Source organism: Urocampus carinirostris, chromosome 1 (assembly GCF_059441175.1).
Source record: "Urocampus carinirostris isolate Australia breed hairy pipefish chromosome 1, RoL_Ucar_1.0, whole genome shotgun sequence".
In the NCBI taxonomy this organism is placed as follows: Eukaryota; Metazoa; Chordata; class Actinopteri; order Syngnathiformes; family Syngnathidae; genus Urocampus; species Urocampus carinirostris.
In genome coordinates, this window is record NC_142349.1 from 57,895,415 (window position 1) to 57,918,621 (window position 23,207).

General features: G+C 38.9%; 2 protein-coding genes across 8 annotated transcripts; one reads left to right on the plus strand and one right to left on the minus strand.

Moving 5' to 3' along the window:
* Positions 1–1,692: 1,692 nt before the first annotated feature.
* On the minus strand, positions 1,693–8,758 carry LOC148376366 (uncharacterized). 6 transcript variants are annotated; one of them, XM_088346580.1, is made up of 5 exons: positions 8,109–8,758; positions 7,872–8,004; positions 5,855–5,913; positions 4,557–4,672; positions 1,693–2,857 (listed from the first exon to the last, which is right to left on the minus strand). In XM_088346580.1, the coding sequence occupies exons 2-5, from the start codon at positions 7,889–7,891 to the stop codon at positions 2,636–2,638; spliced, it is 417 nt and encodes a 138-aa protein (XP_088202706.1). In that variant the 5' UTR covers positions 7,892–8,004; positions 8,109–8,758; the 3' UTR covers positions 1,693–2,635. The 6 variants fall into 6 exon arrangements, 5 of the variants coding, with proteins under 5 accessions (XP_088202706.1, XP_088202704.1, XP_088202705.1 ...); XM_088346578.1 differs by having other exon boundaries at positions 5,855–6,039; XM_088346579.1 differs by having other exon boundaries at positions 8,073–8,758.
* Positions 8,095–23,200, plus strand: cc2d1b (coiled-coil and C2 domain containing 1B). Of its 2 annotated transcripts, none has more exons than XM_088346573.1 (26): positions 8,095–8,187; positions 8,436–8,545; positions 8,621–8,771; positions 11,439–11,542; positions 11,626–11,709; positions 13,964–14,110; positions 14,192–14,594; positions 15,502–15,620; positions 15,816–15,888; positions 16,000–16,059; positions 16,129–16,256; positions 16,330–16,402; positions 16,465–16,601; positions 16,759–16,858; positions 19,095–19,267; positions 19,331–19,456; positions 19,536–19,594; positions 19,665–19,781; positions 19,856–19,929; positions 19,993–20,051; positions 20,131–20,182; positions 20,250–20,349; positions 21,382–21,472; positions 21,572–21,694; positions 21,767–21,789; positions 21,862–23,200. In XM_088346573.1, exons 2-25 carry the CDS (start codon positions 8,483–8,485, stop codon positions 21,776–21,778), a joined length of 2,628 nt encoding a protein of 875 aa, XP_088202699.1. In that variant the 5' UTR covers positions 8,095–8,187; positions 8,436–8,482; the 3' UTR covers positions 21,779–21,789; positions 21,862–23,200. The 2 variants fall into 2 exon arrangements, with proteins under 2 accessions (XP_088202699.1, XP_088202700.1); XM_088346574.1 differs by having other exon boundaries at positions 16,138–16,256.
* The last annotated feature ends 7 nt before the right edge of the window (positions 23,201–23,207 follow it).

The following is a 23,207-nucleotide window of genomic DNA, read 5'->3' on the forward strand; positions in this document are numbered from 1 at the left end:
TTTTAATCAAACATTTTCTTTATAATGAAGCAATTGATTATCAGACAATCCATATATTAGTGCTTTTTCCAAACAATATTTTACACTTGGAACGACCAAAGAATATTACAAAACAAACCCTCATGGTCCAAAAAATCCATCACTTGATAATATGGCAATTCATTAAGCTACTATTTTTTGTTTTTACATAATTTATACGAATGAGTTAATATGATCAGAAGAACTCTGCAATAAAACAAAAGGCAAGTGGAGAATGCATTAGGGTTTTATGTTCTAGTGACCAGTTCTGGAAATATTGTAAAAAACATTTTAATCATGCAATCACAATGAACGTAAAATAGAGTATTTTCTGGACTGGATATGATCTTGTGTGAAATATATTTCATATGAGGCACACAATGCACTCAAAATTAAAACTACTGTAAAAGCTAGTTTTGCATAAAAATAATCTGACAATTTTAAAAACACAAGGCATAAACTTTATGAAATGCGGTTTCACCATTCAAATGAATTGATCCATTAATATATAGTCATAGCATCTAGTAGCATTTCATTGTAATTATGCATTTCTAACAAGATATCCTTCAGAATATAAGACGCTCCGGATTATAAGGCGTACTTTTGGATTTTTGAGCTTTTTTTTTTTGGGTGCCTTATTATCCGGAAAAAAGTTACTTTTGTACTATGAGCCACAAGTGTTTGAGACCTGCATTTGTTAGAAATAAAGGATTCATTTCAGTCAATGAATTTTCTTTTTTGTGTGTGTTTCTGTAAAAAATATGTGGTTGCAGTACATGTAAAACATTTGTCACAATTCAGAACTTGTCTGGGCGCTAGGACTTATCACTGAAATGGTGCCATTTTATAATAAATATGAATACAACAAATTTGGTACATTTCTTCTCTTATGACGACGCATCATGACTGATAAGATTTAAGATCAGAGATTTTTTTTCCAGAACAGAGTTAATTTTTCTCACTTCCCTCCCCTTTCAAATTAATGTTTTTTTTTATGTTGAGATTTTACATTTTGGGTGGAGGAGAGAATGAAGAAATGTTAATACGGCATCCATATAAGCATGTTTTTTTTTCTTTTGTCCCATGTCGTCTTGCAAGTAAGTGCAATACGGCCTTTTTTTTTTAATCATTATTTTGAATTTACGTTCGTTAGAGGGCAGCACGGCGATGCAGTGGTTAGCGCATGTGCAGCACAGTTCTGAGGTCGTGGGAACCTCCTGCGTGGGTTCAAATCCAGCTACCGGCCTTACTTTGCGGAGTTTGTATGTTCTCCCTGTGCTTGCGTGGGTTTCCTCCGGGCACTCCGGTTTCCTCCCACATTCCAAAAACATGCATTTCAGGTGGATTGGCCGAGCGAGTTGTCTGTCCCTGTGTGCCCTGCGATTGGCTGGAAACCAGTTCAGGGCGTCCCCTGCCCACTGCCTGATGATTGCTGGATGGGCTCCAGCACCCCCGCGACCCTACTGAGGATAAGCGGTGCAGCTAATGAGATGAGACGTTTGTTAGACATAATGTAGTGGTATGAAAACAATTGTTTCATTGTCCCTAGGTGTGAATGAGCGAGCGAATTGTCTGTCCCTGTGTGCCCTGCGACAGGCTGGCAACCAGTTCAGGGTGTCCCCTGCCCACTGCCCGAAGATGGCTGGGATGGGCTCCAGCACCCCGGCGACCCTACTGAGGATAAGCGGTGCAGATAATGGATGGATGGATGTTCTCTTTCTGTTTGCAGAAAATTGGAAATATTGTTTTTTTTCTTCCATGTTTGCAGCTTCACACTGAACAAATACTTTTAATAATTTGGAAAATATAACAAAATTCAAATTCTAAAAAGACCACATTTATCTGATAACAGCAAGATTATAGCGTATACATGTATATATATTTTTTTCAACGATGAATGGGTGAGTATCAACACCTGATATCAGACCAATGTTTGTTTTTATTACAAAAAAAAAACAAATGGGAAAAATAATTATTACAGATTTAAAAAATTCTGGGCCGTCTGGCATGTAACCCCATTTGAAATATTGTTTTTCCGCCCAATGCTTGGAGCATCACACTGTCACTAGGATCTTATTGAGAAACTAAAATAAAATAGTTTTATTTTACAACAAAACCTATTCTTTGAGTGATGAATGAGTGAGTGTCATAACTCAGTAGCAATGTATTTGACCAATTATTTCAATGTATCAATCATCAGGATGTCAAAAATATCAGTATCTGTTCCCCTTATGCAACCGTTATTAGATCAAGAACAAAAAATTAGACAAAAGAGGAATTGAAATAATGTAAACAAAATTGAATAAATGTATGGAAAATACATTCCTACAGGACATTTATGAATGGGCGAGTATCAACATAAGGTTTCTGACCAATAATCGTTTTTATTTCGAGGTATTAGTACCCAGAATAACAAACTATCTGTATCCAGTCCTCTTTTTTAACTACTGTAAGATCAACTACAAGGAAAAATAGAGAAAAAAAGGAATAGAAATGAAGTAACCAAAAATGCACATTGTTTTTAAGAAAATAGCTCTCCACTGGGAGAAACTTGTACACAGCAGTATGTTCTTCACATCTTTTTGTCTTGCCCTATGAGTCGACCTCTCCGGCAGTCTTATCTCAAACCAACTGCAATTGGTTTCTCCTTTGGAGCACTTTGTCTACGAACAAATTCCTCAGTAATCGCCATCAACTTATTGCTGTAGTGTTTCCAAGCTGGGCCTGGTGGAATCTTCATCATGAGAGTTGTCAGTTCGTGGGCAAAGGTCCTGACGTTTTCCTCGTGGAATGGAAAGGCTTCGTGATCTTCCTGATCCTCTTGCATCAGACGTAAACTCTACACGGCAGAAAACAACAATTTGCATCGACGATTGTTCATAAAGATACACATCCAGAAAGGTTTTTCAACTAGTGTACCCTAAGACCTCGTCTCATGTGCTGCAGGAAATGACCCAATACTGTACTATGTTGGTCAGCACAGAAGCGCAGTGGTTAGCATCTGTGCGGCACTGTTCTGAGGTCATGAGATCGAACCTTCCTGTGTGGAGTTTGCATGTTCTCCCAGTGCTTGCGTGGGTTTCATCCGGGCACTCTGGTTTCCTCCCACGTTCCAAAAACATGGATGTCAGGTTGATTGGCTGGTCTAAATTATCCTTAGGTGTGAATGAGCGAGTGACTTGTCTGTCTCTGTGTGCCTTGTGACTGGCTGGCAACAAGGTCAGGGTGACCCCTGCCCACTGCCCGAAGATAGCTGGGATGGGCTCCAGCACCCCCACAACCCTACCATGGATAAGCAGTGCAGATAATGGATGGAATGATGTATTATGTTTGCAAAAAAGCATGCCATTGTTTAGTATCTTTTCTTTCTCCAGCTGATTATTCTAGTATCTGTAACATTCATACATATCAGTCAGCGGTGGCAGATTAGTATTTTTATTTACGATTTATTTACTTGTTTTTGTGGAACTGTAAAACAAATGTAGTGCAGGTAAATATATTTAATATTTTGTTTTATGTAGCTAAAAATCAGATAATTTAAAAGAATGAAAAAAATCTTGCTCATAATTTTCCTCTTTTTTTGGCTCAGGAGGTAGAGTGCTCGTCTTGGGATCAAGAGATCGCAGTTCGAATCCCGGATCCTCTGTGTTACATGTCGAAGTGTCTTTGGGTAAGACACTGAACTCCTAATACCCCCATAATGCAGGTTAGCGCCTTACATGGCTGCACGGCCGCTATTGGGAAATGTGAAGCACAGTGTAAAGCGCTTTGGGAGGTCTTGACTTAAAAACCGCTATATAAATGCAGATCATTTTATTTCATTTCATTAATAATTTTTTTTTTTCAAAAACAGGAAAGAGTTAGAATGTAGTAAAATACAAATTAGTTCCACGGGATGATATTTCTTGCTCATTTTAAGCATTTTTAAAAAAGTTTTCTCTAGAAAAACGAGATTAAAATGGAGTAAATCTTAGATTGAAAAACTGCTTGGAAATATGGTAAAATTCAATATGAACATTGAAATGAGCAACCACAATAAATAACCTATATTTCCTCCAAAGCCACGAGGACCACAAATGATAAGAAAACCTTGAAAAAACTGTCAAATTAGGCAACACGGTAATTTAAACTTTAAAACATCAAACTTGTGCGGGGAATTATTTTCTAAACATTTTAGCTAACCTACAGATTTTGTAATGGGAAAAAGTATGCCTTGGCTTGAAAAAGGTTGGAAAACACTGATAGGTTTCATTCTTCTGTAATGCAAACGCTTATCGTTATAGTGCAAAGCTACTATCTTCCTTTTTTACAACAGAAAGGAATATTAATGAGATTTTCCCTTTTTTGTCCTCTTATCAACAGTCGTTTGGATCCCAAAACAATCCTTCTGCAGTAGAGTGCTGAGTCGAAAAACAAGTGCTGCTTTTAGGAACATTTAAAAAAAGGTTGAAAAAATGTGTTATGAAACTACATTTGACTGCATGTAAAAACAAAAATCAATTTTCTATTTTTTTTAATTCATTTTTTTAAGCTTTTACCTCCTTTGTTACTTGTTTCCTCTTGATTTGTGGGCTGGAAAGCTGTCCAAAATCTTCAGACTGATGGCAGTTTTGCTTGGTCCGGCTTTTTTTCCGAAAGCCCCGGACTTTGTCATCTGCAAAAATTCAAATTGAATACTTATTTACTCGTAGTGATGAGGAATTGTCTCAATTGCACCAAATAAATGTTAATAAGTTCCTTTTACACATAAATCTAAAATCAGGATTGGTAATTGGCTTAAAAACCTTGAAAATACTAGAATTTCAATGTTGTGCTTTAAAGTTTGGATATTGGATTAAGTTATTGTAAATGCTTGAAATTGTTGCCATTATCCTCGGTGGTCTGACGCGACCAATGCATTAAATTAAAAAAACAAAACGAGTTAGTCCAAAAATAACGCCGACATGCCAAAGTTCACTCGAGTGAAACTTTAGAAAAATTGATTTCCTTTATCTACCTACCTACCTACCTACCTACCCATCCTGGTCATATCCCTCGAGAGGGGTGACCGACAAACACATACAAAAAAAAGAAAATAAAAAAAGGGAAAAACACACACAATTTATTTTATTTTTTTCTAGAAAATCAATATACAATTCTAGTAATATCTCAAATAATTGTGAAATTACTAACCAAAAGGAATTACCCGTATAATCTCCGAAGTCAAAGACAATTTATAGTACTATATAGACAACATGATCATTTAAGCTAAAAAAGATGTAACCGGCGTCAGGAATTCACATTTAAATATTAGCGGATGAACATTGTGCCTCTGTATTTTTTCAAGTGTAGTTAGTCTCAAAAAAGGTTGAAATGAAATGAAATGAAATGATCTGCATTTATATAGCGCTTTTCAAGTCAATGACTTCCCAAAGCGCTTTACAATGTGCTCCACATTTCCCAATAGCGGCCTTGCAGCCATATAAGGCGCTAACCCGCTTATTGGAGGTATTAGGGGTTCAGTGTCTTACCCAAGGACACTTCGACATGTAACACGGACGAGCCGGGATTCGAACTGGGATCCCTTGATCCCAAGACGAGCGCTCTACCTCCTGAGCTAAGGTTGAAAAACAATGCTCTGGGTAGTTAGTTAACAATAAATTGTAGTAGTCATTTTTTCACGAATTAGGCACAATTCATTAAGTTGTATTAAGACATAAATATAAAAGAAAACGGTGATGGAAAATGAAGAAAATCCTGCAAAAAAATCTGGTTTTGAGATGTCTATTTTGCAACAAGAAACTCAATTTAACACATAGTTTAACTAAAAAAGGTCCAAAGCATTCAATTGTCTCACCTTCATCAGAAGTTGAGGAATACAAATCTTTAGTAACGTCAGCCATATAGAGAGGGTCTCTGTCATCAGAATCGGAAATGAGTTCATCCTCTGAATCAATGTATGAGAATTCAACGGATTCTTTCCTTTTAAAGCGTTGTTTCCTCAGGCTTTGCATGATGTAGAGAATGTGATTTGAAAGCTACCTGAACACAGAATGCGTGTAAAGCAGTACTTATCCTTATAAGAGATGGGGCTACCTTGAAAGGGGCGTGGTGAAATTGGTTGGGTGGGGTTTGTATTGTGTTTTTTTTTCAACCTCAAACATTGCATCACAAAATGAACTATTCAGCTAAAAAGTCAAGTCATGTTTATTTGTATAGCACTTAATCAGAGAAAGTCACAAAGGGCTGTACCGACTGCTATTACACCGCAGCATCAGCATGAAATATAGGTAGGAACTGAATGTCCGGTTGACAGCTTCCTATAGGTCAACATTATTCATAAGCTATAGAATGTTAATATGTTTTAAGCTTAAATTTGAACACTTCCACTGAGGTTGTAGATCGATTCTCAGCTGGCAGATCATTCCTCAGCACCAGGGCCCAAATGGAGAACGCTTTTGAACCTTCTTAGCTCTTGGGATCATTAGTAGATCAGCGTTTTGGGAACAAAAAAACCATGACAGGTTGAAACTCCTGCCATAATTTGAAAGTTTAAAGGGATAGTGTGTAACAAAAAGAGCCACCTGGTGGTAAAAAACCATTTATTAAAAAGAAAATATTGATTAAAATAAGCAAATATACATAAACTATTATATAAACTTGTATGTTTTTAAAACTCGAAAGGGGAGGAATAGCATTTGTTTGGCATAACATGAGCTAGTTAAAAATCCCCCCAAAAAGTATGTTTTCTTCTTTTTTTCCCATTTTTTATAGTTCTTCTATTTCTCCTTATTTTTATTTTACTTTTTTGCTTTTTATTTTATTTTTTTCCTTTTTTCCCCTTGTTTCATTTTTTTTCTCCTTGCTTTTTCTTTGATTTCTCATTTTTTTCTTTTTTCCCTTTTTTCCTGACATTTTCTTCTTTTCTGCCTACAGACTTATTTTTTTGTTCTTCTCTTCACTTTTCTCATTTTCCTTTCTTTTTTTCTGCTTTCATTATTATTATTTCTATTGCACGATGCACTATTATCCTTCATTCACAAACATTACACTATTATTATGACTTAGACCAGTCTCTCTAAGCACTGCATTGTAAATATTTTGTCTGCCTTTTGTCCTGATAGTCTTTTATCTTTTTTTTCTCTCTTACGCAAGTTATCTATCTATCTATCTATCTATCTATCTATCTATCTATCTATCTATCTATCTATCTATCTATCTATCTATCTATCGAACACACACAATTTTTTTTCGACCATGGTCAACCCAAATGCCCAAACACCCAAACAAGTAAGGTACCTCGGCACCTAGGTTGGTCATGCTTTCGTCCCTCGAGATGCAAGTTATAGTGTGTATTATTTGGACATGATTTTTCAGCACCTTTTCATTGTGATTCTTCTGTTACCCCCCCTAGCCAATCATAGTTTGTGATACCGGTGACGTTTCCCGCGGCCAGCTTGCAGGTGCTGACTTGCCAACTCGGAATCCGATTAGCTAAACCAACCGCTTTCATCGTCAGTTATCAGGGCATGCAGATCTGATTGTGAAGGCCTGCGGGTGGATTTCTGACCATGGCAACAAGTCATAGCTGAAATATGATGTGATGTGGTCAAATGGTTAAATGTGAAAGCACACATCTGTGAAGCAGCGCAACCAGGGACAAAGGAATTAAAGGAAGCTTACAGACAATATAAAATTGTTAAATAAGTATATATATTTTACGCTAGCAGGGAAGGCCTTGCAGGCCTTGACGACCCACCAGTGTGTTTTTATTGCACTAATTTTCCGTTGACTAATAACTTAAGCTATTGTACAAACGCTATTGTAAATATTTTTTTGTTAATAATTGCATTTTAAAAGAAAAATCCTTTTACCTTTTATGTCTTTTTTGCATGTTTATCCAGCAGTATGTTGGCCTGGAGAGGGATGGGCGCTACCAGGTTGTACTTGCCCAAGACACACCACAGGAAATTGTGCCACTACCACCCTCGTGGTTAGGGGATCCAACTTACCAACCTCATGATTTTGTTATCAATGACAATTAAGTAAATTCTATTTGTAATACCAATAATGACCTGAGGAGAGCAGCAGTTTTCTAGACGCCTGCCTACCTTACCACATCCAAAAAAACGATGAAGAACAAGTTCGTCTCTGAAGAAAGTAGTCACTCATAAAATGGTAGACTATCAGGTAAAACGCACAATTCAGCCGTTATTAATGTGTCTTTTTTGTCTCTAACTCGCTGTCAGTCCACAAATAAACGTGGAAGCTAGTCAGTAAGGTAACTGCTACTAACTGCCGGGCTAACGTCACTGCATGTGTTTGTGTTAAGGGGAGAGGCACCTGACAGCGGCTCACATGATTTCAATTGTCTAATGGCGAAGCTGACCATTACAGGACTATCATTCGCTCACAGTTGAACATTTTGTGTCTTTCAGTTCGTCTCAGTAAAATTTTGTTGACGGGCAACTTTCAACAAAACGTCATGTTCGGCAAGAAGAGGAGGGAGCCCCTCCCAAAGGGTAGGGGCGCCGCCGCTGCCAAGCAGGTAACAACAACAACAAGAGTGACGCAAAGATCCGCTACATAAACTCTGCAGCTGATCATGTCCTCTGCTGCTCAGATGGGACTATTCGTAGAAATGGACCCCGAAGACATGATGACGATGAATACTGAAGAAGGTTTGGACGACCCGGACTTGGAGGCTGAGCTGGCTGCTATCACTGGTGGCCAAGCGCCTGCTTCCGGGGCGAAAGGCAAACACAAGGGAAGAAGTGAGAAAAACTAAACCTTTCTGATCAATTCGTGTCGTGTTCTCTTAAGTGCACGTATATAAAGTGCAGTAATGTTGCATCATGGTCATGAATTTTCAACTTGCCTTCAGTAGGGACTAAAGACCCTTTATGTTGTACCGCAATGTACTGGACTCTTCAGATTTCTGGAACATTCTGGTGTCAGTACAAATCAATTCAAATATTGCAAGTCTTTTATTGTTTTGATATTGCTGTTTTGGGCGAAAATGTACATATCCCATCTCAAAATATTAGAATATCATGTAGAAGTGTACTAGTAGGCTGTAAGCCAGGGGTTGCCAACGTGGTGCCTGTGGGCACCAGTTAGCCCTGTGAGGACAGTTGATTTGCCCGCAGAGATATTCTTGAAATAGCTCACCAGTGCTGGAACTTCATGGTTTTCTAATAAATGATGTATTATTGGTTGATTTAATCTATTTAACCCTGCTTCCAATAATTAACCTGATAATAACATCGCATAACATGGTATTACAGTGGAACCTCGGTTTTCGAACGCCTCTCAGTTCGAACAAATCGGAGTCCGACCAAAAATTTCGAGAAATTCTTGCTTTGCTGTTCGGTCAAAAAAATCGGAGTTTGAACGCCGGTAATGCGTGAGTGCGTACGCTAGGGTGCGATGCCGAGCGGCGTACGGGTGTAGATCGCTCTTTTCGTGACCAACTGTTATCGCTTTTAATAATAATAATAATAATAATTTCCTTGTATTGTCATTCTGTGTAACAATGTACACAGAACGAAATGTCGATTGCATCTGACCCGATGCAGCCGCAGCCAAGAGAGGGCTAATATAGGTGTACGAAGTGTTTTAGCCCCTAATTATGCCTCAGAAGAAAGTCAGTGCAAGCAGCAAAGTTGCTACAGGTGAAAAAAGAAAAGTAGTGCGTACAACTATTGCATTTAAGAAAGAAATAATAGCAAAATATGAAGGAGGTGTGCGAGTGTCTGATCTTGCTAGGGAATACCCCTCTGTCCACCTGCGCCTTCTGCTGACCACCACAAAGGTAAGAAATCCTATTCATAATTCTTTTCTTTGTCCTTTTTTTTTTAATTTTTACACGTTCGTGTTAGCGTAATCTTTCGTACGGAAGATTACGTTAACGCGAACGTACGATTAGCCTGTTTTAGCTTTGTTTACTTTGAACATTCAAGGTAAACATTCAGGGTGTTGGAACGGAGCCCAACTTTCAGGGTGTTGGAACGGAGCCCCCTTTCCAATGAACCGCTCACCACTTGTTGTGGAGACCCGGGTGCTAAATGACTTGTAAACGACCTGATTTTTTTATTTTTACACATTCATGTTAGCGTAATCTTTCGTACGGAAGATTACGATAACGCGGACGTACGATTAGCCTGAATTAGCTTTATGTTTATGTTAAACATTCAAGGTAAACATTCAGGGTGTTGGAACGGATTAAAACGATTTACATTATTTTCAATGGGAAAAATGATTTTGGTGATCGAACAAATCGGTTTTCGAACAGGGTTCTGGAACGGATTATGGTTGAGAACCAAGGTTCCACTGTACTATGTTGTTACTATTTAATGTGCATATCAAACTCTAGGCCTTGCGTTACAAAGCAACAAAAAGCCTCAAAAAGGTTGCAGACCGCCATATTCAGCAATATTCAACTAACAAAAGATTGCAATGTTTCAGTTTATTTTTAGTGAATCTAGAAATTAAGACATTTTTAGTTTTTAATTACATTACTGATCATTGATAACTATCACTATCTTCTATTTTTTGAGACAGTTCCATAATCAAATAAAAGAGAAATTCATTTCTATAGCACTTTTCAGACCCCAAAATGCAACTCACGTTCCATAAAACATTTAATGTACAATAAAGCCTCTCCCTCTTTTTTAGCCACTCAATATCAAATACACATTGGCACACACAAAATGGGAAATAAATGAATACTAGTAAGTAATGTATATGTGAAAAAGCACATACATTAAAAAAATAACACAATTTGGGTCAGGAGGACTAATATGTGTCTTTTTTTATTTGACCAAACACTTTTTTATTGCAATACAAAACAAACACGCTGCGGTGCCCTGACAAAATATAAAAGGAATATACACTATATCTCAAATTTGCCGATTTCCCAAAAAAACAAACAAATATTATGTGAATCGTTCAAATCTTTTGAAAATGTGGTAAAAATTGTATTCAATAAAACCGGGACCATGTCTTGTTTTCTACTACAAAACGAGCACACATCGCCCTCAGCAGTCATGAAAACTATTGACATATTTTTTATTTCAATTCATTATTTGAGCTGATTTCTAAAAACAAAATAAACCAAATGTTAACTTTTTAGAACAACCTAAAACATGGATTGTATTAAAATAAACTTTTACAACAAAAGTATACAAACTTTCCCCCGCCCTCACAAAACTTATGCGCAAAATCGTCACCTAATTTTGCTTGACAAGACATCAACGTCAGCCTTACATTTTTACCTCGGGCGTCATTTTCAAGTACGGTAAACACGTATTTCCCTTCCAAATTTAATCTCATGATTCTTTTAGAGCACAGGGTATATTCACACGCAGTGAACAGTCTGCTATAGATCACAATAGTTATGTCGTGAATTTTTCTAATATTTTGCATGGTTTGGGTTTCAGGCCCGCTGCCCATGGAAGACATTGCCAAAATGGCAGATGATTGTATGCGAGACGTGGACATAGATGAAGATGATGGCAATTTGGAGGATGATGAAGACCTCCTGGTTAGGCTCGTTTTTTTGCTGTTGCTTGAGTCATCATAAATCTAATTTTATCATTGGCAGCATTGTATGTTGTTTTTTCCCAGGCTGAGCTCCAGGAAGTAATGGGTGGGGAGGCTGAAGATGTTACTACTTCATCTGCAGTGGCTGCTGCTGAATCTTTGCTGCAGGTACGCACTGTTGACTTAGATAAGCGGGAGGTAAATTCTTTGGCCATTTTAGACTGTTTGAATTATAATAGAATTGAATAGAATATACCTTTATTGTCATTGTTACAAATGGCTTGAACATATTGTGACAACGAAATTGGACGTGTGACTCCAGGTTCACATTTAAGTGAGGATAAAAGAAAACAAAGAAGATAAAGGAACAAAGAAGATGATGTTATAATTTACACAATATAGAGGAACAAAGAAGATAAAGGTTATAATTTACATAATATTTACACAAGAAATGTGGGCATGTAGGATGTTACATACAGTTTTGGGATCGTAATAGTGCAAAATAGGTAACATTGTGCAAAGTGAGCATAGGCATGAATACAATTTTACATCTGTATGAGGTAGTGTGTTTGCAAGAGTTTCAGTTTTTTGTGTGGTGTGTGTTAAGGGTGGTAATGGCTCCCTTGTTTTTGTTTTGTGTGACCTGTAGCGTCTGCCGGAAGGCAGCAGGTCAAAGAGTTGGTGGCCGGGGTGAGAAAAGTCAAAAGTCCTTGATGATGTTTTCTGCTCTGCTGAGGTAGCTAGAGCAGGCAATGTCCTCCAGACTGGGTAGAGAGCAACCAATGATTCTCTGGGCTGTGTTGATGACCCTCTGAAGTGTTTTCCTGTCTGCTGCCGTGCACCCAGCATGTTACACTGTAATGCAGTATGTCAGAATGCTCTCCACTGTGGCTTTGTAAAAGGACACCAGCAGCTGCTGTTTCAGATGATTTTTCCTGAGCACTCTCAGGAAATGGAGTTGCTGCTGGGCCTTCCCTACCACCGCTCTGGTGTTTGCAGACCAGGAGAGGTCATCAGAGATTTGAACACCCAGGAATTTGAACGAGTGGACTCTCTCTACACAGTCTCTTTTTATAATGAGTGGTGCTGGGTTCCTGCCTTTCCTCCTGAAGTCCAGTATGAGTTCTTTTGTTTTCTGGTGTTCAGTATGAGGTGTTTTTTCAAACACCACGTTGTCAGTGACTCCACCTCATCCCTGTACGCCGCCTCGTCCCCTTTAGAGATGAGACCGACCAAGGTAGTATCGTCGGCGTTCTTAACAATTGTGTTTGTGAGGTGGGTCGGTGAGCAGTCGGAGGTGTAGAGGGTGAATAGCAGGGGGCTTAGTACACATCCTTGGGGGAAGCCAGTGCTCAGTGTTAGGGTGGGAGGGACGTGGTTGCAGAGTTTCAAGGACTGTGGGCGGTTTGAAAGGAAGTCAATTATCCAGTGGCAGATGGAGGAAGAGAGTCCTTGGTGAGAGAGTTTCTCCACCAGGATATCCGGGATAATGGTATTGAAGGCTGAGCTGAAGTCCAGAAAGCATTATTACGTAGCTCCCCCGGTGGTCCGGGTGTCTCAGCGCGGTGTGAAGTGCTGTGTTTGTGGCGTCGTCAGTGGAGTGGTTTGCCCTGTAGGCAAACTGGTGGAGGTCTAGTGTGGGTGGCAGGGTGTCCTTAATGTTCTGGGACACAACCTCTCAAAGCACTTCATGAATTGTCTTTAACAATAAAGCTGTGAAACACTGTACTGTACTGCATTGCAAGGAGATGATACAAGGCACTCCAGGGTAAACATGTAATAGAGACTATAAAGAGAGAAAAGAATAAAAGGCAAATAGTTAGTAGTCATCAATACTAGCTCCCTCGATACAGGAAATTCCTCAACCTCTGCAAAAAATGACTGATATTTTTAGAGTGTTACATTATAGTTCCCAACATAATACTGTTCCTTAGAAATTCATTTATTTAATGGTATTTTAGCATTTCTTTTTGAAATTCCAGGTTCTTGATTGTTAAATGATCACAAGAAGTGTAGTGGTGTATGTTACCATCGCAACTATAGATAACATAAACTAGGCTGGTATTGGCACCAATTCCTGGTATCAATACTAAGCCCATTCTTGTAAAGATCTATGAGTGATGGTATTGTATTTGCTTTGCTCAGCGTGCTCTTACGATGGAATCTTTTTTTGTATAAGTAACGACAAAGTAAAAAGAAATGTTGACACTTCCTAAAGTAAGGGTTTTCAAAGAAAGATATGAAATTAAACAAAATGTTTCATGACTCAAAGTGAGAAAATTACATTTATAAACTAAATTTGAAGGTTATACAGGACCTCTTCAAAATGCAAGTGAAATTGCACGGGCGGATGTACCGTATTGATTAAAATTCAGGACTGCATGACAGTCTTCATTGCCACACTTCCTCTTAATATTGACAGGAAACAAGCACACCTACAGTGGCATCTGTCCCTGGCAGTGTGCAGCACACATTGGAAGAGCGGCTCGCCATGTACAAGACTGCGCTGCACAATGCCAAGACGGCTGGAGAGGGCTCTAAAGCCCGGCGGATTGAGCGTGGCCTGAAGGTGAGCACAATTCAAAAAAATTTAGGTTACAGAATATTTTCCCAGTAGTGTTTAGTCAATGTACATTTAATGCTCTGAAAGACGCTGCAAACCATGCTGGCTGCTGTCAAGAAAGGCCGCCAAGTCAGCGAGGCAGAGATTCCACCGCCGGTTGCAACAAGAGCTCGACCTACCCTCCCCAGCACCGCACCAAGTACCGTTTCGGTACTCCCCTCCCCTCCGGTGATCATCTCGTCTGATGGTGAAGAGGAAAAGCAGCACTCCTCTGCCTCCATGCCATCACATGTTAAACCTTCTCAGGAGAAGACAGATCCTCCAAAGGACCATGTAGACCCTTCACGGGAGCAGGGACATATTTTAAATGAGAGTGACGATTCTTCAAAGGAGAAAGAAGACGTTTCAACCAACCAGGAAGAAGTTTTAAAGGGGCAGGTAGAACCTTCGCAGCCGCAGGCAGAAACTTCGCCAAGCGTTAATGCAGACGGTCAGTGTCATGTTGATTCAAATTAACAATGGATTATTTTGTTCGTTATTTTGAATTAAATCAGACAAAATAAACAACATTTTATTTCAATTCACGCAGTATGAAAATCAATAAACCGATATAGATTACATACATTCATAAATAAGTTAATGTGTCATGAAAAAGAAAACAATAAATCATTATTTTCCAAAGAAAAAGCAATTTGCCGGGAGTTGGGTAAAAAACATATTTCTGCAAAGTAATGTCTTTTAGAGATACCCCAAAAGTTATAAATAATTTGCAGAAAAATGTGTTCGATCAAGTTTAAAGAATTTTATGACAAAAAAATAAAAAAAAAACACGACAATACATTTTCGTAGTTAACCAAAATCGGCTAAACATTTGGGTTCAGTTTAACACAAAGAGGAGTGGTCTTCATGGGACAATTAAAGATTGGCCCGTGTTTAATTTTTATAGTCAAAAATTCTTACAATCAAGGTTAATTCTAATTTGAGGGAGGATCAATAAGCTGCTGATAAAAGAAGTTGATAAATTTAATAATCAATCGGTTGTTTCACATCCAATTGAAAAAAAAAAAAAACGTGTGTAACCAGAACCTAAATTTCAACGTGCATTAACAGACTGCTTAATAAGGTTGATGGGTGTGTCCCTTAACCACGAGGGACGAGGAGCACCGTTTCCTGGGGTGTGTTTATTTGGCGCCCATCCCTCTCCTGGCCAACAAATGTTTCCACCCGGTCTCAAACCGGGGACCTTTTGTGTGTCAGGTGACTGTGCTAACCACTGCACCTCAGAACCTAAAGGTGTCCCTTTTTTCAGTGTTTAATGTGGCAACCAGTTAACAAAAATTCAGTCCAGTACCTAGATGACTGCAAAAAGTGACTCACCTTTCCTGGCTTTTTTTTAGCAGACGAGAGAGTGGCGACACTTCTACTTAAAAGGCAGCGAGAGTACAAAATGGCAGCCCTGGCTTCAAAGAAGGCAGGCCAGGCGGAGCAAGCAATGGTCTACTTCAGGACAAGCAAGGCAAGTCTGGACTGCAAATTTTTCGTACTTGTGCTTTTGTTGGAAGTGCCTTTGTAATCGCTTTTCACAATTTTACTCTTAAAAATGGAATGGCACCTCCAATCAAAGGTCTTAAATACTTCGTAAATCTGAAATTATTTTCTTTAATATACATGAAATGTGATTCTTAACAATTTTTTGCCTCTTTCTAAGTAGAAGTTCGATTCTGTGATTGAGGCCCTCAAAAACGGACAAGCTGTTGATTTAAGTGGTCTGCCACCACCTCCAGGTTTATTGAAATTTATTTACTTCAGTTTGCATGCTAGAGTGTTTTAACTGCTATATAAATGATGTCGATTTTAAAATGAATCACAATTTTCCTTATTTTTTGTGTCTAAAGGTGCAGGCGAAAGTACCACAGCAGTCAAGCAAGACGCACAAACGGTCGTAGCTCCTTCAGGTGCTTGTTGACAGGTTATGTATATATAACAATATGAATCCTTAATATTCAACTTGATTGCTGCATTAGTCCCGCCAGCTCCCAAAGATGCACTGGAGGCATTGGAACAGAGACGGGCAAAGTATGCTGAAGCGTCGGCCCAAGCCAAAGCCAGCGGAGACGAGCGCAAGTCCCGCATGCATGACCGCATCGCTAAGGTTCGAATGACGTATGCTTTTGGCTGAGCAATTGAAATCAATTCACATTTTTGTTAAATGACTCCTCCGCCAGCAATACCAGAGCGCCATCAGATCTCACAAAGCAGGAAAACCGGTCAACTTTGACGAGCTCCCCGTTCCGCCAGGTAATGTTCTCTAGTAATGTCAGAAATTTCCATTTGTATCATTGTTGTTTCTTTTTGACCAGGCTTTCCGCCAATCCCAGGCCAGAAGACCACAACGGCTGAGCAAGGATTGTTTGCGGCACTCGAAGTTGCTTCCAAGCTTTCCACTACTGATCAGGCAGTTGAGAGTGCAGATGAGGAAGTGGAAAAGGAAGTAGAGGTGGGCGGGATTAACGATTATTTGAGGAATGCTGTGTCCCTGTGTGAAAGTGAAAAGTGTCTGGACTCTGAAATTGGACAATCCAATGCATTCTCCAAATAGTAAAATTCCAGTTTTGTTGCGTAAGCTACACTAATGATTTATGTATATTTTGTAGCCAAAGAGCACACTTAGCGTCCCAACTGTGTCTCAAGGTCGGAGAAGATCTCCTTCCGCTTCGCCTGAGAGAACATGCAAGAGGGATATCTCCCCAGCAGGTCAGTTGTGCCACCTGGCACCCTTCTTAATAAGTTATTGTCTTCTTTTTATTTGCTATTACCTTTACGAAATTATTTTTTCCCACCTGCAATACAGATTCTTCTTGGACCTTTAGTACTTTTGATTTGCTCATAACTCGAATACATCTACTCCTGTTTTTAATTCCTTGAACTATGTTTCTCCTGTCTACCTCCTTCACTGTTCCTTGTGTTACTTTTACATCTGCTACTTTGTACTACTGTTCTGCTAAGTTTTCTTGTACTTTTCCAAGTTATTCTTTAAAGCCCCATTCCGTAATATTTGACCACCAGATAGCACTGTATTGTCTAATGCGAACGAGTACAGAATACAGCGTAGCAGCAATTTGCAAGACAAACATGGTGGTATGAGTTATTTTTGCCTAGTATTCAAATCGATGTTTTTTTACTAAATGAAAGTGTTTTGTACAGCTAGGAGACACTAAACATTAGACACTGTCCCTTTAATATTTGCTCTGCTTCTTTTACTAAAGTTTGGTACTTTTTTTCCATCTATCTTTATGTGTGTGTCTTCTACTTTTTATATTTTTAACCAACTTATGTTTTCTCCACTGGCCTTGTTTTCTCCTTGTGCCACTGCACCTCTAATATTTGTTCTTCAACTTATTCTTTATTTAAAACCATACTTTATCCTTTCTTGTATTACAGCGATCCCTTGGTTATCGCGGTTAGTGGGGACCGGAACCACCCGCGGAAAGGGAAATTCGCTAACTAGCGTTGCACCTTCATAAAAGCCCTAATGGACAAACTTACAGACTAGGAGTATACAACAGTAATAAAATAACAACTGTATATCTAGAAATTATAACACATTACACAAAATTTTAGTTATTTTTTAAAATGATCATTATACAAAAGTAGAATGAAATTGGAGGGCTTTTCCTTTCACTGTTGGTAAGCAATTTTGAGAGCACTGAAGAGCTGCACGCTAGCATCGGGTGCCCTCAAATTGAGCCGAGTCTCCACAATAATTAATATACAACCAAGCCAAATGTAGCTGTTTCACACTAGTTGTAGCTGCAGGTCAGTAATGGATCTGGCCTCTGTATTGCCTTCTCCCTGAGCGCTGCCTCAGTCACCTCTCTAACCTGATAATAATCCACGAAGCTGGTGATCATCATTTCCTTGCGCTCTTCTGAATTTTCTCCGAGTCCGATTTAATCGATAGATTTTTATCCTATGTAACAAGTTGCTGAAAGCTAGCTGTCGCCTTGCTTCCCAGTTTGTTTTGGTCCTGAGACATTGATTTGTGCGCCAACCCACCCCGGCCGTCTGTGTGACTGAAAGCATACACCAGACTATCGTCGCGCTTACAGACAATCAAGCCCAGCCAATACACACACAGTGTAGCCCGTGTGCTCAGAAAGAAATGCACGATACTTTTATATCAATTACAATAAAGACAATTCAATTCAAAATCCGCAAAGCAGCGAACCAGCGATAATCGAAGCACAAATTAGCGAGGGGTCTCTTTAGCACTACTACTACTACTACTATGACTAAATTCAACTACTTATTTTACTTCTACCTAATGCAACTACTTATAATGCTGCAGTATTCACTCAATTTCTGCGGTTAATCCACTCCATCATCACCCTTGTAAAGTGAATTTCCGCAAAGGAACGTCTATTATTTTATGCCGCAAAGCACTCTGGACTTGTAACTGAGACAAATGTGTATTGGTTGATTATACTGGGACATTACCATTTTATTTTCTGCCTCCATAGTGAAGATGTCACAGTTGTTTTTATCCATATCTAGTGGATATCACATTTGTATCCATTCATGTATAGTTTAGGTCTATGATTTTGGCAAGCCATGTTTGACCACAACTTGTAAACACACGGGACCCAGCAAATGAGCACACTTTAAAGAAAGTGACATGAATGAACTGATGTTTCATTCAATGTCATAGGTTAAAACAACATCCATTTGCACAATGAGGTTGCTAATGCTGGCCCACCTCCCCCTGAACGGATTGCTCCCAAATTATGTGTTTATCCACGGGACATTTAATGGAAAAAAAATCTGTGATGCATCGAGACCCCGAAATGGCAACTAATTTTTTCCAGTACTTATAACACTGCTTGATTTCTTTTATGTTTTTGTTGTTTTCCATAGGTGTTTTTTTCTGCTTCTGTTAAACCACTTATACATTTATTTATGTTACTTCTACTATTTCTTCACGGTATTACAGCAACACAGCAGCTGGCATTCCTAGAAGGCCGCCGTAAGCAGTACATGAAGGCAGCGCTGCACGCTAAGCAAAAAAACGACATGGAGCAGGCCAAGAGCTTTCTGCGCATTGCCAAGGGTCTGGAAGCCATGGTAGAGGCTGCTCGGAGTGGAAAATCCGTGGATATCAGTCAGGTGAGCAGCTACTCTCAATAAGGACTAGGTTTATATATTTCTGATTTGGAATTATGTCAACAGGTGCCATCGCCCCCTGGTGACGAGGATGAAGACTTTGTCCTGGTGCACCACAGTGACGTGGGGCTTTCGGAAAAGACGGAGCAACTCTACACGCAGTTGGCCAATATCCTCAAAGAGCAACGTGAGGTCTGTATGATCAACCCTTCTTTGGCTTTTTTCTTGTTCATTTTGATCTAATTTCTGTATTGTCCTTGTCTCTTGTTAGAAATGTATGACTTATTCCAAGCAATTTACACACCTGGGGAATATCACAGAGACCACAAAGTAAGGAAGAAAAATGTTCGACTTTTAGCAGCATTCGCTGGATAAACATTTTGGTTTTTGATTGTGTCAGGTTCGAAAAGATGGCCGAGTCATGTAAGAAGAGTCTAGAGGTCCTAAAATTGTCTCAGAGTAAAGGTCTTCCTCCTCCCAAGCATCACTTTGAGGACAGAACATTCCACACAGTTCGGTCAGCAAACATTCTAAAAAATGCAACTGCTACTTGATAGCAGCTTATTTTAATTACCCCTACGCATACTTCAGGATGTTTCCAGATCTCAGCAGCACAGAAATGGTGGTTGTTATTGTGAAAGGGATGAATCTTCCTGCACCCAGTGGTATGTAAATAAGCACACATTATCTATGCTTTTGGTGAAGGCCTATACAACTTCCTTCTACAGGCATCCAAACGAATGACCTCGACGCTTATATCAAGTTTGACTTCCCCTACCCCAGCACAGTGAGCCGTCTCTCATCTTCATTATCTTCATTCCATAATTTCCTTCCTTTTTACGCTCCTTCACTGTTTGTTACTCCAGGAGCAACCACAGAGACATAAAACAAACGTCATCAAAAACACTAATTGTCCAGGTGAGACTACTCACGTTTTTTTCTTCACATTTTGACGCACACAACCAACTTCATTGAATTGGACCAGAGTACAACCAGAGCTTCAGCCTATCAATCAACCGTAACCATCGTGGCTTCAGGAGGGTGGTGACTTCCAAAGGCCTTAAGCTGGAGTTGTTGCACAAAGGGTGAGTCCTGTATGTTTAAGGCCTCCAGTGTTTTTCTGTTTGAAATAAATAAACAGTACATTGGTTTTGGGGCAAGATAAAAGAAATTACATTTGGTCTTCACTGGTGAACTTCAATTCAGTAGACTCTGGGATATGACATTAATCCGTTCTGAGGTGGGGATGATAAGGAGAAGTTGTTGTACGGTGATGTTGAAAGCTATTGTGATTTGCTAATCTGTTCCTAATGTACCCCAGGTAAACACTTTAAAAGGTGTAAAATTTATATATATATAAGAATGATATGTATGTACTACTTGTCTATATAATTTTAACATGAATAACTTAACACGGTAAAGGAATGACTAAATGTTTACCTTTTGACATGACTACCTGGTAAAGTGGAGTTATTGGCTGAATGCGGAGGGTGTGGTGACAGCGGATTCAATCTAAAACTGATTTAACTTTCACCTTTGAGTATTGTATATAAATGCAGACCATTTACATTATGTCCTTAGAAGATTAATTGGTTACGGCCGGATCACTTGGCGAAGGTACTAATTCATGCGTGTGCTTTCTTCATATTTCTTGATAATAACAAGGATTTTTTTTTTTTTTATTGTTATCATTTTCTTGCTTCTCCCTTTACCATCAATGCAAGTCTTGGGACCTGTAACTAATCAAAGTATGTTACATACAAATTAAATTGTAAGTGATGTTCTAAGGTAGGGAAAAGGCTTGAACAACTGGAACAAAAAACATTTTGTTCCACATCGTTGGGTAGGGACCTTGTAACCCTACCCAACTGATTTCTCTCCCAACGTTACCTGGCATTGGCTCACCAAAATAAAAGCAATAAGCAATAAAAACCAAACCGAACAGCCAAATGCCCACATTAGGCACGAACACCCAAACAATGCAGTTTTATCTAAAAAAAAATGCTTGTTTTAACATTTCAAAACTTCCAAAAGGAACGTAGAAAATCAAATGTGACAAGGATTTTATTTAATACCTGCCCTCGTGCCACTAACATTTCCTGCCTTTTTTGCAAAAGTGGCTTCCTGCGGAGTGATAAGCCCATCGGGACGGCACACGTGAAGCTGGAGCAGCTGGAGTCCCACAGTGAAATCAGGGAGATAGTAGAGGTAAGATGATCTATTGTAAAGATTGTGGGACCTACTATTATACTTAAACTGTTTTTTCATTGTGGTGAAGTTTAATTTTGATGGCCCTTTTCCTGTTAGGTGATGGATGGCCGCAAACCTACCGGCGGTCGCGTGGAAGTCCGTGTTCGTCTCCGGGAGCCTCTGAATGGGCAGGATACGCAGGCGAGCAACGTCCGCTGGCTGGTAGTGGAGCATTCACAGGTACTTGCTCAGGATAACCGCTACACATTCACTTGCTTATCACTTTTCATTTTTGTTTATTCTCCCTCAAAGCTTCTTGTTTAGACATTTGATATGTAAGTACTTTACGTAATAATTCACGTTATGGAGATACGAAGTGAGATTGACTCTGCTCAATTGTTTTCCAGGTGGAACGTGCATCAAACTCAGGAGGCACTCCCCCCTGCCTATAGGACCTCTTTAAAAATTATCGCGCAATGGTAAGACATCACGCTGCTCGGGCCTGTTCAGTCATTGAACAACCTCTGCTGGCCGAGCATGGGACTTCCTCTGACTTTAAAGACAGAAGATTATGTGGTGGTCATGCGTGTCTATGCATTAATACAGGTATACCAAAGTTATCAATGTTGCTGTAAAAATGCCAAGCTACACATAACCAAGAGTCAGTGTGATCATATAAGCAAATCTAGCACACATAATTCTTTTCACAGATAATACTAAGTAAGTCCGGTAGAAACCTGAGAGCAGAATCTTTTATGTATGTTGACAATAGTGAAAAGTGAAAAAAAATACTTAAAAAAAGAAAATAATATGAATGCCTTACTGAAACGGGTCTTATTAAGATCCACTTAATTTGATGCATTGGGCAACACAAATGTTTATTATGCAAGTATTTTTTCTTTTTGTGGTATGTTCTTTGGGAGGGGAAACAAATAAATGTATATATAAAATAGGACAAAAACTGTTGGTATACTAAAATCAAACCAACAATGAAAATGCTTAGCCTTGCAAAAAACTAGTTCAGTGACTGAGGTACTACCAAAAACTAAAACTACTACTAAGAAGGGACTCTGGTGGGCTCCATTTATTTGCAGAAATAATCTTGTAATTTGAATACGTTCGTTAAAACAATATTAGAATTGTTGTTGGTTTTTTGGGGGCGGGGATTTTAATCTGAAAATTGTTTGATTCATACAGAGCATAATTTCCCGAGTAACATTCGAACTTTTTCAGGAAAACAACAAGAACATGGCCATTTTTTAAAGGACAGTGATGAGATAAAAGGGTTAAAGAAGGAATGTTAAGGTGTTATACATTGGATTACCTATGTTATACAGTGTGAGGATACAATTAATTATTTTCAAACAAAAATAGAAAGGGCACATTGCTAATCACTTTATAAAGCTGCATTTTTAGTCTACCTTTACAGTTCTCTTCTACTCACAACCAAATGACTGTTAATGCTGAAATGATTGCCTTTGAGGAGATCCCAATGTGTGTTTGTTTACACTTCAAAATGCAAAAAAAGAAAAATAATTTTTGATGTGTTAACATCAGTTATACCCATGATTCACAATATAAAAAATGTTGCTGCTATGGAGCGCTTACTGCACAATGCAAGAAGCCATATTGGCAAATTCAGCCTGTAGGATGTCTGCTGTAAGTCTAAATGTGCATGAACATTACATTGCTTTTATTATTTAAAACAAAAAAACGAATAAAGCTTCTTCACATTTGTTTACTAAGGTTACGT